The sequence below is a fragment of the Mesoplodon densirostris genome, chromosome 14, assembly GCF_025265405.1.
Source record: "Mesoplodon densirostris isolate mMesDen1 chromosome 14, mMesDen1 primary haplotype, whole genome shotgun sequence".
Taxonomy (NCBI): domain Eukaryota; kingdom Metazoa; phylum Chordata; class Mammalia; order Artiodactyla; family Ziphiidae; genus Mesoplodon; species Mesoplodon densirostris.
The window spans coordinates 29,812,404-29,827,182 of NC_082674.1; the positions used below are offsets into that span (position 1 = coordinate 29,812,404).

Consider the following 14,779-nt stretch of genomic DNA (forward strand, 5'->3'; position numbering starts at 1 on the left):
GACTAAAATACCTCTCTGAGTTGATTCGGTGTTATATAGCAGTTTTCTGATGAGCTCATTCAATTAGTTATTAGGGAACAGATATCCTAATAAACTTTAAAAAATTTAAAACTGATTAGATTACCTGGTTGAGAATATTCTAGGATGCATGCAAGAGTGCTACGAATTAGAGCTGTCCACTGTTTTTGAGTATCCTCAGTTTTGGCCATTGAAAGTGTCACAATACTTTTGATCCCTTGAAGAGCTGCACTGACCGGTGGAGGAACCTGATTATCTGCAGACTTTATTGCTGTGTCTTTCAATATTCTTGCAATTAAAAACAGAATTGTGGGCAGGACTGTCATACATCCTGAAATAAAAACAAATCAGATTGCCTCGTAATTAATAATTCCCATATTATAGTTATTTCAATTGTTTATATTTTTATGGTTTAATATTATTTCTTTTCCTTGTATTTATACAAAATTTACTGCATTACTATTACTATAATTCAGTGTTTGAAAAAAAGTCACAAGTTATTTCAAAGGAAATATTTTCTTTCTTTTCCCAGCTTGCCTTGTTTTTTATTACTTCTAGTATTTCACCTATTTAATAATCATGCCCTTCATAATGAAAATAAGGAAGGTAGAAAAACAGAAGGAAAACCTTACCAAATACTTTGAGAAGTACCTGAGAAACTTGGTGAATCATGTAGCAATTCCAAGACAAGTAATCAATCTCATTGTACTAAGTGAGCCTTAGTACTAAGTCAGTCAATATAGTAACCAAGTCAGGAAACAGATAAGAAGACTATACAGGTAAGCCAAAAAGAGATGAAAGAATCCTAGGATTTGTAGCTGAAAGAACTTTAAGATAATCAAATCAACCACCCACTTAATGAAAGAGTCCCTTCACCACTCTGACATGCAGCCACTGTAGTCTGTCTACACAACTTCAATGATGGAGAATTCATTGTTTTCATATCTGTAGGCTTGTGTTGAACTGAAATTTACCTTTATATATCCTGATACCATCTCTACCTTCTAGATACAACAGAGGGAAAGTCTACTTTTCCATCCACTAGTTCTTCAGGTGTCTGCAGACAGCTATTATCTTTTTCAGCTATAATTTTTTTAGTTGCTCCTTAAAGTAGGTTGTCACTCTCCTCTGACATTTGTTAGTTTGTCAGTGTTGCTCAAGAGTAGCAACCAGATCAGAAAATAAAGGGTTTAGTAATTCCCTTTTATGTCTATCTGCTAACTTTTTCAGCTATAATTTTTTTAGTTGCTCCTTAAAGTAGGTTGTCACTCTCCTCTGACATTTGTTAGTTTGTCAGTGTTGCTCAAGAGTAGCAACCAGATCAGAAAATGAAGGGTTTAGTAATCCCACTTTATGTCTATCTGCTAACATTCGATGTCTTCCCTCAAACTGTGGTTCTACCTCTTTGCTGAAGTTTGTTTGACATGTATCTGAAAGGGGTATCCTGGGTCTTTGACTTCTTAAATCTTCAGTCTTTTTTTTTTTTTTTTTTTTTTGCAGTACGCAGGCCTCTCACTATTGTGGCCTCTCCCGTTGCGGAGCACAGGCTCCGGACGCGCAGGCTCAGTGGCCATGGCTCACGGGCCCAGCTGCTCTGCGGCATGTGGGATCTTCCCAGACTGGGGCACGAACCCGTGTCCCCTGCATCGGCAGGCGGACTCTCAACCACTGCACCACCAGGGAAGCCCTTCAGTCTTTTTTTATAGGCTCCTAAAGGTAAACAAACCCTTTAAAAAAACCCTACTTCTCCTTTAAGATTTAAGAGGAAAATAAATCATAATAGCACTTAAAATCAAAGGCAACCTCATCTCTAATACAGTATAACACATTTCCAAATAGTGATCAGTACTGTACCAGCGGGTGAACAAAGGGATGGTAAGTCAGAGAGTATGGTAACTGTGGCTGCCACCAGACGAGCACTTTCTTCTGACAGTCGAGTTTTAGTGGCTACGTGACTTGGAGAGTCCGACATCTTGGTACTGAGATGCGGCATGTGCCGCACTAAAATGAACATCAACAGCTCCATAGTTGCAAACACAAGAGATTTTCCAGGAATAAGACCACCGCCGTCACCTCCTTCTCCTAACACAGGACAGGGCTCTTTTTCCATATCATCTTCATCTTGGGTGAAAGAAAATTTGGTGAAATTCTCGGCAAACAAAATAAAAAACAGTAGATGAAACAACACAATAAGTATACTTAGTAAATTCTTTCAAAAGAATTTACAACTAGATGTTTAACTGATGCCATATGTCTTTCTCAGAATAATTCCTGCCTGACTAGAATTGTTTATTTACCTCTCCTTAAAAGTAACGGACAATTCATTTTTTACTTCGAAAATTTTTATTAGGTATTTTTTATTAGGAATGTATTTCATAATAGGAGTAACACATATGTTAGGCTGAAACATGTGAAGTTGACCCTTTTGAAGGTGAAAGATAGCTGAATATGAGCAATTCCATTTGCATCATGCTAATGAAAGCAAAATCAATTGCAAAGCTTCTAAATGTATGGTTAAATTTTTTAATTAACAACTTCCTGGTATTAATATTTTAAAAATTAGAGTACAAATAAATCTACTTCAATGTTAGTGTAATTTCTAGTGCTTACTTAGTGTGTTTCTTTTTTCTTGCAAATAATCCTGAGCAGCTCTTACTATCTGTTGTACAACTCCAGTCACCAGAAGCTGGACGGATGGTGGATTCCAGGTCAGTAGGAGGCGGTGTAAAACACTCAGCAACTCAACACCAATCTGCTGTTATAAATTAATACAGAGAAATTAATTTTAATTTCAAAGGATACATTTATATTATTAAATCTAAGAAAATATACATGTAAAAATAAATAAATTTGGTAGCTGAAATTAATATATTGGACTATGTAGCAAATATTATAACAATTTTGAAAAAGGGTCATATTTTATCTGAACATATTTTCAGTCAAAAATTACTTTATTATGTACTTAAATAATTTTTCCATTTAAAAATGGTCATTCTCCTACTTCTTTTCTCTTTAGGACTAAACAATATTCCTAGCATCCAGTGCCAGTAAAATTTATGATTTCCAAACTAAGTACCCAAGAGTAGTCTACCAGAAATTCTAGGCATTCTGGTAAGTCCCTCTCAGATTCATCTCAGAACTATTACAAACTTCTACCGCTTACTACTCACTTTAAAAAGTCTCTTACAATCTTCCACATCAAACCCATCCAATGAACCCACCTCAAATTTCAGAGGGAGAAAAAAATTTAACTGCAACCGAAGCCACCTTTACCTTTTTCCTTCAGATCAAGTGTCCAGCCCCTGTCCAAGACTGATTAATCTTTCCTCATATGCCTGCTACCCCATCCTGTTTGACTTCCCAAGGATTCTTCAAGGACATCAATCATACCCCGTATGTTGTCAACCTCGCTCTCTAGCTAAGCTCCTCTTCCCCAGGATAAGTACCTGCTCAAGTCCTTCCTATCTAATTTCCTCCCACACCTCAAAAAACCTCTCAGATCCTTCCATCTGCCCCCATGTTCTCTTCTGTCTCTGTCTTGTTTCTTCCTTTCCCAGACCGAATGCTGCCACTTCCTTCACTCTCATTTACTCCTCGATCTTCTATAATCTGGCTTGATCCACCTGAGAAAACGCTATGCCTGAGGTCACCAATAACCTCCATGGGACTCTTTTTCTGTCCTTATTTACTGGGTTCTATCCCTTTTGAGACTGTTGTCTGTCCTTGAAACTCTCTCATCTTTGATAACTTTTTTTTTTTTTAAACTGGCATCTGGTCTTTATTTAGTCAGTATCAGAGCACCAACAACATGCTAAGTCCTATGCCCCGTGCTGTGGACTTAGTGGTGATTAACTCAGACTTGGTTTCTGGATTCTTTTGGTTCTCCTCCTTCCTCTCTAGTAGTCTCCACTGCTGATTTATTCCCCTCATCTCAATCCTTATTTGCTATTTATCCCTAAGGTTCCAGTCTTGGCCCTCTTTCCTTCTTCCTTTATTCAGTTTTCCGAGGCCAGTGGACTCATTATCTCTCTGGAATTATGAAAATGGCCTCATAATTGACCTCCCTCCTCCCTTTTCATGTCTTAAAAATCAACCACTACAAGATTGATGGGGTGATCAAATTTATGTCTGCTGTATTTCTGGAATACACAACCATGTCATTCTATCTACTACATTAACAGTTATTTTGGTTTTAACATAATATGTCACACACCTTCATTCATAGATTAAATTTTATTGGTTTGACCATTTGAAAACAACACTCAAGTTTCTTGCAGTAATATGTAGTTTACCTGAGGCACAGCTTCAGGCTACAAGGCTGGGGTACAAGAAGAGTTCATCAGTAAGTGAAGCTTGTAATCACACAGCACATGCTTTGCTTCGTTTCATTTGGGTTCTTTTTTTGAGCAGCACCATGTGCAAAACTAATTTTGATATAATACAATAATGAGAACTTTGCTCTTTATCTGTTTGTGTTTTATGGAAAATTATCCCAAGTGATACCACTTGGTAGTATGGTGTTCAAAGAAATGGTTATTACGAAAATAAAATTCCTAATTAAAAAGAATAACAAATCCAGTGGTAACTTGGTTCTGTAACATGAATAAAATCCTCTAAATATTTCATACATAAATTAGAAAAAGCAATTCATTAAACTTTTTAAATAAGTACCTGAGTCAGCGCATAAAAATTTCATTAAATGAGAGATAAAACTTAATCATTTAAAAGTGACATAGTTTATTTAATAGCCTTATGAATCACTTCAGCCCTTTATTAGTAGAATCATTAACTGGGACTGAAGCCATCCTTTATTTATTTATTTATTTATTTGTCTGCACTGGGTTTTCATTGCTGCATGCGGGCTTTCTCTAGTTACTGTGAGCAGGGGCTACGTTTTGTTGCGGCATGCAGGCTTCTCATTGCGGTGGCTTCTCTTGTGGAGCATGGGCTCTAGGCGTGCAGGCTTCAGTAGTTGTGGCGCATGGGCTCAGTAGTTGTGGCTCACGGGCTCTAGAGTGTAGGCTCAGTAGTTGTGGTGCACGGGCTTAGTTGCTCCGCAGCATGTGGGATCTTCCTGGACCAGGGTTCGAACCCGTGTCCCCTGCATTGACAGGTGGATTCTTAACCACTGTGCCAGCAGGGAAGTCCCTGAAGACATCCTTTAAATTTTTAGTTTTACTTGACTGCTGATGAACTGATCAAAGAAGGTACAGTGACGATCTCTAGTCTAGCTGTGCCTGGTCATCCAACTTTCAATATAGGGTCTTAGATGAAGCCAAAATCCTGAATGCTTATTATATAATATTTATTTCATATGTGAGAAAATTATCTTAAGATAAATATGATGTATACAAAGCATAAATTATCTATTATAGAAATATACTGTACCTGATCTTCTGCAATATGGATTCGGGCATAAGGAGAATCTAGCAAGGTGTGTAAGGCCTGTAGACAAGCTGTAACATGTTCAACAGGCTCCTCAGGTCTTGGGGAACAAAGGAACTGTATACTCACGCCTGCAATGTACAAAATAAACACACAGGTTTGTTAATATAAAACACTTTGTTGCTTTGACACCATTTTTTTCCCACTTTCACCTACTTATTTTTTTTACAGATTACTTTTAACATATATTAATGCCTTAAAGTGAGTTCAAAATGATTGTCAAAATAAGCAGCCGAACTTAACACAGGTTGTACCTCTGCAAGGAGGCTAATAATCACATTGGAAGGGGATGGGGGAGTTCCAAGGTCATCTTGATTAAGAAGTTAAAGATATTTTAAAATAATACATTAAGAATAAATTTATGAAAATTATAAAATTAATTCTCATTAAATGAGTGACAAATTCTTAAGTGTTAAAAGAGCATCTATAAAGCAATTATAAATAAGAATTATTCAAATTTGCTTTAACTTTACATTTTATTATTTCCTTATGAGGCAATTTGTTAAGTGCCAAGTAAAAAGAAAAGTTGTTGAAAAAAAAATAGTTTGCTTTTTTCCCTTGAAAATTATTCAATATTGGTCTGTGAGTGAACATGAGAGAGAATTTTGAGAGTCGTTTTTTTTTTTTTTTTTGCGGTACGCGGGCCTCTCACTGTTGTGGCCTCTCCCGCTGCGGAGCACAGGCTCCAGACGCGCAGGCTCAGCGGCCATGGCTCACGGGCCCAGTCGCTCCGTGGCATGTGGGATCTTCCCGGACTGGGGCGCGAACCTGTGTCCCCTGCATTGGCAGGTGGACTCTCAACCACTGTGCCACCAGGGAAGCCCCTACAATTTATTCTTGTTTGTGTAAAACTGTATACAGTCTTCTGGACCTAACGGCTTCTTCAGGTCTTCAGTTTCCTTCTAAAGACTCCTGTGTACATGTAAAAATATTAAATAAATTTGTATGCTTTCCTCCTGTTAATGTGTCTTAGGTCAGTTTTATTCTTAAGCCAGTCACAGATCTTAAGAGGGTAGAAAGAAGTTTTTTCTCCCCTACAGATACACATTTTCAGAAGTGATACATCTTGAAATACATTAACATGGCTCACCTACCTAAAATCAGATGCATTCTGTCTTTGTTAATTTCTGGCAAAGATTTAGCACTAGGCGTTGCTCCTGATGCTTGGTTTAAATTGATGGGTGTAGAACGTTTTTGTAAACCTGCTACTGCTGCTGCTTCTGCTGACTCTGAACATGTAAATCCTGTGCTATTTAACCAAAGTGCCACTGCGTGGAGAATTGGGGCCCAGGAATTCCGATAGTGAAGTCTAGCTGTATCAATAGTCTCAGGAGTATAAAATGCTCCACCTAAAAAGCAATCAAAAACGTTACTTCTATTATACTCATTTATGAACAACTACCTTAAAAAATAACCATTACATACTGTCTTAGTCCATTTGGGCTGGTATAAGAAAATACCACAGACTGGGTGGATTATAAACAACAGAAATTTATTTCTCATAGTTCTGGAGGCTGGAGGTGCCAGCATGGTCTGGTGAGGGCCCTCTTCCTGATTCATAGCCAGTGCCTTCTTGCTGTGCCCTCACAAGGTGGAAGGGGCCAGGGAGCTCTGTGGGTTCTCTCTTACAAGGGGACAACTTCCACTCCTAGGGGCTCCACCCTCATGACCTAAGCACCTCCCAAAGGCCTCACCTCCTAATTCCATCACAATAGGGATTAGGTTTCAACATAAGAATTTTGAGGTGACACAAATATTCAGATCATAGCACACATGAAAGAGCAAATTTGGCAAAGAGTTTCTTGTACAGAGTTATCAAAACTAACGTCTTTCCTGCAGCTGCTGACCTGGAGTGCCTGTCACTTCCTCGCTGATGTTAGGGTTTCCAGCCTTTTTGCTGCAAATGCTGATGCCTCTGAATGCCCTCTACCTTTCCCTACCCGTGGTCCTCTTCCTCAGGCTTCCTCTTCACTGTTGCCAGCAACTCTTAAAACCCTCATCACCTTCCCTTTCTCTCATAGCCAGGGAACTCTGTCTCTTCTTTCTTTTTCACTCTTCTGCCAATTCTTCCCCTCCTCCTGCTTTCTCTATCAAACTGAGGACTGCCACATCTGTCCCTGCATACACACACTGACCAACACAGCAATATGCTTCCTCATGGTTATGAATAATGACTTGTTATGCCCAGTTAGAGTAACCTAGCTCGTACAGTTATTACTATAACAGTGAGAACATTTTTGCTTGGGCTAACAAGTTTAATGCCATATATGAATTCACAAATTCAGTATGGAGAACATGCTCTAAATGAGAGAATGTCAAGTTTTAAGTTCACAGAAATTTTAAATGTTAGTATTACGATTGTTGCTAGTCTCCACCAATTCCATTTTGTTTAATTACTACTTTGAACTCTATTAAAAGCAAAACTCTAAATGCAGTACTTACCATCTGGGGGTAGCTGACTAGCAAATTCAGCTGGTAAAGTTAAAAGCGCATAGTCTTTTAATGCTGCCAACCACAGGCGACTGAGTGTTGGCAGTTCAGGTTGTACGAGTGTTATTAAACTGTCTGGTGGTAGTTCATCTATGGTACTGTAATCATCATCATCATCATCAGTATTTTTAATTGCTCTTTTTGGTTTTGACTCTGCTTCTTTTTTAATATTCATAGCAACCACATATACCTAGTAAGATATTCAGGAGGAGAAAATAACAAGGCATAATATTAAGAAATGACATATTCTAAGTTGTTATTATACAGCTGAATCATCGAAAGTGAGTACAGATACTAGAAAGTATACAACAATATCTCAATAAGCACTGTAAGTATACTCAGCCGTTCACTCATCAAACCCTTCTTAGGTACTTACTCTTGCCTTGCATTTGCTATTGAGCTAGGGCCTGAGGGGCAACAAAGACAAGTAATACATGGTTTTCACCTTCCATGGACTCACAGACTGATACAATGAAAGGAAAGTGAGAAAATTGCTGAGAGAAAGGGATTTTTTTTTAATTTGTTTTAAATGACCTATCTTCCCACCTCACTACACGCAGTGACTATGTACACTGCCTGGCACCTAACGAACACTCAGTGGTTTGAGTAATGAATGAATGAATGAATCACAGGAAGCACCAAGGATGGAAGACTCTTAATGGACTATGAAAAGGTGAGACTGGATTCAAAGACAAAAGTTCACCTGTTCACAGGCAAAGATGGAAGGGGGAATTCCAGGCAGAGGGAATATAAAGAGCAAGAGCACAAGAGACAGAAACTAGCAAGGCATGCTGAGGAAACTGCAAGTGGTTGGTATTAGACTGAGCGTAGAATATAAGGCAGAAGTAGCTGAAGACTGTTGGTAATGGGGAAGCGAAGGAGTCACTGCAGTATTTAAAGGTCATTTGTATGTATTTTTCCTCAAATTTTAATTTAAAAAATTATACCATAAATAGTTTGAAAAATGAGTTTTTAAAATTACTCATAATTCTAATTTCCAGGTTTTCATATTCCAACTTTCTAAGTTATAATTTTGTTGTACAGAGAATTTTGTATTTAATTTTATCTATTCATATATCATAAGGGTTTCCATATGAATACTAGTCTTCATAACTGTTATTCTTTTTTTTTTTTTTTTTTTTTGCGTTACGTGGGCCTCTCACTGTTGTGGCCTCTCCCGTTGTGGAGCACAGGCTCTGGACACGCAGGCCCAGCGGCCATGGCTCACAGGCCCAGCCGCTCCGCGGCATGTGGGATCTTCCCGGACCGGGGCACGAACCCGTGTCCCCTGCATCGGCAGGCGGACTCTCAACCACTGCGCCACCAGGGAAGCCCCCATAACTGTTATTCTTAATGGCTGCAATGGAAGACATTATACATCTAACAATTTTCCTGTGGTTGAACTTATATATTTTTTTCTGATTCTTTTTAGCCTTGGGAATCTTAGAAAGATGAGACATAGTTTTCAAAGACAAAGGTTTTCAGTTCTTCACATTATAAGTAAGGTTCCAACTAAACATTTTTGTAAATTTCTCTCTTTTTCATATTTTGGATATTTTTCCCTAGGATAAAGTTCAAGAAATGGAATTACTGGATCAGTGATTATAAATACTTCCATGGCTCTGAAGAGATACTGCCAAATGCTTTCTAAAAGGGTTCTGTATTTTACATTGCTACTTGCAATATGAGAATATATTTAGACTCGTTTTTTAAAAAAATTGGGTTTATTTTTCTTATGAGATATTACACACAAAATATAGAAGAATCAGAAGCATAAGAAAAATGAAGAAAATAAAACCAGATACAATCCTACTACTCAGATGTAATACTGTTAACATTCTAGCCATGTTGTATATACATACTCAGTCTTTTAAAAACTATGTTTCCATATAATATTATACTCAATTTTCTATTCACTTAATACCATTATCTTTGGATCAAGAAATACAATTATTCATATATTGCCTTTTTTTTTAGAATGATAAACAACATTGCAGCAAACATCCTCGTAGCAGAATCTTTGTGTATATCCTTGATATTCCTTAGGATAAACTGGTCAACTAATGTGTACGATTTTAGAAAGTGCTTTGATAATACAGTTGACCCTTGAAGCAACGTACGTTTGAACTGTGCAGGTCCACTTATACATGGATTTTTTTCAATAGTAAACACTGCAGTACTACATGTCTAATAAACAGCTAAAAATATGGGACTGGAATGTAGGAGAGAAGTATGGCTATAAAAGTAGAATTAGAAACTCATATACAAGTAAAAGCTACTGGGTATGAGTGTAGATGACGCTACCCACAGAGTATGAAGAGTGAGAAAAGGGACAAGAAAAATGCCAATATTTAAAGAGCAGGCAGGCAAAGAGAAGCCAGCAAGTGATGCTGAGAATGAACAATAAAAGAAAAGAAGAAAACCAAGGGAGTAGTGTCACGGAAGTCAAGGAAAACAAAATTTCCAGAGGAGATAATATCAAATGCTATAGAGAGGCTAAGTAAGACAGAGATTGAAAAGTGTCCAGCAATTTGGAGAATTATATTATTTGTAACTTTAGCGAAATAATTTCAATGAAATGCTGAGAGTAAACCCAGATTGCAGGCGATTGAGAAGTGAGTGACTAGCTGAGGACATGAAGATACTGAAACTCGTTCAATGAACAGAGGTGTGAAGAGGAGAGTGAATAGAAGAGGACAAGCAAGTAGAGGGTGATGGTGAGATACAGAAATGGGGGTAAGTGAGATACAGAGTGGGGGTGACTGAGATACAGAGGCGGGGTAAGTGAGATACAGAGGTGGGGGTGACTGAGATACAGAGGTGGGGGTAAGTGAGATACAGAGGCGGGGTAAGTGGGATACAGAGGCGGGGTAAGTGAGATACAGAGGCGGGGTAAGTGACAGCACTTAGCTTGGAACAGTCCCCTCCTGAGACTTATGTTTACTAACATCTACTCTCATCCTCCAGGTCTCAGCTTAAGTGTCGCTTTCTCCAAGCAGCTTCCTCTGAGCCCTCAGACTATTTTAGGTGCCTCTGCTGTGTGTTTTCCACAGTCTAGACTTCTCCTATAACAGTCATTATTTTTGTTGCATATACTCGTTCACTAGTTTGTTTTTCTCAGTAAACGTAGAACATCTGGATTGTGCACCACTGTATTCTCAACTTCTAGCCTGGCACAGAGCCGATGTTTAGTAACACCGTTGAATGAATCAGAGAGTGGGAGGTAAGAGAATGAGAAAAGGTAATCCTAGGTTAGAGGAAAACTTTAAAGTAATAATAATTATTATATTAATAACAACAGGTAACATTCACTGTGCACATAAATAAGGTAGTGATTGAACAAAGTCATTATTACCTCATTTACTTCAAAATGTAATTCTGTGAAATGTGCATAATTATTATCCACACTTTAGGGCTGAGGAACGAGGTTTAGAGAAGCAGTTAAATAACTCACCCAAGGTCACATGGGTAAAAGGAGTTTTCAACTCACATTCATCTAAAGACTTGAAGGTAACAATCTGAGGAGCTGGAAAACTAACATCCTCAATTTTTTGAGTAAAAAGTAGAAGCAAAGATAGATCTTGAGTAGAGAAATCTAGAATATATTGGGCCTTTGAGGAAAAGGACGAAGGAAAGGAAGCTAAGCAAGGAAAAGATTTACTAGACAATATTACAGGCTGAGGCTTGAAGTGCAAATTATTTAATTATAGAACCAAGTTACCCCCAAATAAGAAAAGCGTCTCAAAAAATGTGCATTAGGGGCTTCCATGGTGGCGCAGTGGTTGAGAGTCCGCCTGTCCGCCTGCCGATGCAGGGGACACGGGTTCGTGCCCCTATCCCGGAAGATCCCACATGCCGCGGAGCGGCTGGGCCCGCGAGCCATGGCCGCGGAGCCTGTGTGTCCGGAGCCTGTGCTCCGCAACGGGAGAGGCCACAGCAGTGAGAGGCCCGCGTACAGCAAAAAAAAAAAAAAAAAATGTGCATTAATAATTTAGTTATGTGAGGTTTTGATCTAATTTGTTAAAAGCAATTACTTATCTTCCATTCAGTGCCAGATACAATGCTTGGTCCTTTTACATACCTCACCTTAGAAGAAGATATTACTGCAATTTCCATGTTATAATGAAAAAACTGAGTATCTGAGAGATCAAATCACTTGAACAAAGTCACAAAGATGGTGAATTACAGAGACAGAACTTGTTCTAGGGCCTCTGATTCAACATTTAATGCTTTTTATACTGAACTATGTCAGACTTCTTAGTAGGTGAATCAAGCACGTTAATGCAAGTCAGCAGAGAACCAACTAACTGGCAAATGGTTTTATGATCATCCAACTACATACCTGTCTCTATGTTTGGGAAATTAATGAATGGGGCTGGAGAATTAAGAACAATTTTGGAAGCTATCTTTTTAAAAATAAAAATCATTCAATCATTTAGAATGTAATTTCTACAGACAAGAAAAGTAATAGCAAGTTTTAGTTAAAAATCAGATATGTGAAAATTAACATAGAATTTCTGTGAATTTCAAAGTGAGAAAACAATCACATAATAGTATCTTTCTAACACTACTTTCCACCTAAAACTATGGATTTGCATTAATTTGAAAAAAACTAAAATTTTATCAATAAAAACAAATATTTTATCAATGCAAATATTATTTTACTTCTCTACGCCAAAAGATGGCAGCAGAGTGAAAATAAAGGAACACTCAGGGATACTCTATGAAAACAACTTGATCTAAAAATCAGAGAGAAAAACTAATTTATACAATATCTTATTGCTCTACATTTTCCTTTTTTTCCCCCCTTCTGTGACAGAAATAATCCACAAAAACCCAGAGGTCCTTTATCTAAACTATATCATCTGGATGTTGCATGCCTTGAGCCAGCAATTGTCTGCTGGGTGGTCACAGGCTGCTGATACCATGGAAATAGGTAAGTGAGATACTGGGTTGGCAGAGGAAGGAATAAAGAGCTACTTGAAGTACCTGAGTGCAGACAAATAAGTATTTGAAAACAACTGGCAGACGAGATTTAGAAAAGTGAATTTAAAACAGTATTATTATTTTTAAAAAGTAGCTATGGGAATAAAAGAGGTAAAAACAGCTACAAAAAAACAAAACAACAACCAAAAAACCCTACAGCCTCAGTATCAATGGGTGGTGGCATGTCTCCTGAAATTTAATCAAATAAGATTCTTGGCATAAATTTTATTTTATTTAATTTATATTTGTAGGTTTTCCCTGCCTAGTTTTTCCATAGTAAGTAAGAAGAGCCCTTCTTCAACACAGATGTTTTTAAAACACTGATTAAAAATATAATTTTCAAAGGTTCAATAAGAGTTCTTTTGAGACATAAATGTATATGCATTTCAGTGAGAAAGAGCAAATAGCAGATTTTTTAAAAAGCACTCTATATCACAGGTCAGTTTTAAACAAAAATCAAACAAATTTTTTTTTACCTACAGGAGTAGGGGAACATTTTCTCATGGATGGAGAAATGGTTAAAAACAATAGGTCATGGTTACCTCTGCCCATGCTTTGAGAACAGCCAGTTTTTCCATGGTTGTGGCACTCTCGCGGTAGAGTTGGCTGGAAGATCCTTTTCCGGCCTGAACTTTGTCCAGTGAAGAAACAAGCAGATTGTGTACTCGACGGAGATCATTGAGATCACTGACAACTCCACTTCCAATCCATGTACTACATACCTAGCCAAAGGAAAAAAAACTTTTATTTTTATAGTAAAAAGTTAACATCAGGGACTTCCCTGGTGGCGCAGTAGTTAAGAATCCGCCTGCCAATGCAGGAGACATGGTTCGAGCCCTCGTCTGGGAAGAACCCACATGCCGCGGAGCAAGTAAGCCCATGTACCACAACTACTGATGCTGCACTCTAGAGACTGAGAGCCACAACTACTGAGCCCTGTGCCACAACTACTGAAGCCCATGCACCTAGAGCCCATGCTCTGCAACAAAGAGAAGCTACTGCAATGAGAGGCCCGCGCACTGCACAACAAAGAGTAGCCCCCACTCGCCGCAACTAGAGAAAGCCTGTGCACAGCAACGAAGACCCAATGCAGCCAAAAAAATAAAATGTTAGTTAATTTAAAAAAAAAGTTAACATTAAACATATAAAAGAATGGAGTAAATATGATTTTTTTCCCAAGGGGAAGAAACACAAACAAAACCAATGAACAAAACAAAAAAACCTCAACGCTATGCTTTAATATTATTTTTTTAATAAAATATCAACAGCAAGTATGGAACTTATTGTACTCCTATGTAGAAAACAAAACAATATATACTTAACATGTTTCCACTATCTAATTTCCCAAAAATTTTAACAGAAAAGAATTTCCACCCAAATCGGTTTGGTTATGAATAATTCTTCAATTCAACATTTCTGTTTACTATAGGCAAAAGGTTATTCTTAGTGCTATAGAGGAGTTAAAAAAAAAAAAGTAAAGGGAAAAAATCTAGTCCCTGTCCTCAAGTAAGTAAACTCAGATTAAATGAACACATGAGAATGTTTTATGACTGTCATACTGCACTTAAGAAGAGAGAAAGAAGAGATTAATTCTAGAAGGAGAAATGGGAATGTTTAGATATCAGGAAATTTTATGTGTATAGATACAGGGGAGTTTCATGGAGGAAGAGACAAAATTATGAAAATTAACTGGGATCAGATTACAGTACAATTTAAATTCCACGTGAACTGAATTCAGACTTGTTCTGTAGGCAATCATGAGTTTCTAAGGCTTCTGAGCAGGGGAATATTATTAGAATTGTGCTTTAGGAAAACTGCTCCAATACTAAGTATAGGAAAG

General features: G+C 37.8%; 1 protein-coding gene across 5 annotated transcripts in view; it reads right to left on the reverse strand.

The window, feature by feature from the left end:
* The window catches only part of HEATR5B (HEAT repeat containing 5B), a 90,391-nt gene that overhangs the window by 7,525 nt on the left and 68,087 nt on the right, over nucleotides 1-14,779 (reverse strand). For 4 of the 5 annotated variants that reach the window (XM_060117881.1, XM_060117882.1, XM_060117884.1 and 1 more), the window contains exons 27-33: nucleotides 13,482-13,661; nucleotides 7,906-8,143; nucleotides 6,558-6,812; nucleotides 5,407-5,534; nucleotides 2,629-2,773; nucleotides 1,873-2,139; nucleotides 125-349 (exon numbers count right to left, since the gene is read on the reverse strand). In XM_060117881.1, coding sequence (XP_059973864.1) covers nucleotides 125-349; nucleotides 1,873-2,139; nucleotides 2,629-2,773; nucleotides 5,407-5,534; nucleotides 6,558-6,812; nucleotides 7,906-8,143; nucleotides 13,482-13,661 — 1,438 coding nt within the window. The remainder of the gene's footprint in view (nucleotides 1-124; nucleotides 350-1,872; nucleotides 2,140-2,628; nucleotides 2,774-5,406; nucleotides 5,535-6,557; nucleotides 6,813-7,905; nucleotides 8,144-13,481; nucleotides 13,662-14,779) is intronic. The other variant, XM_060117880.1, reaches the window with a different exon arrangement.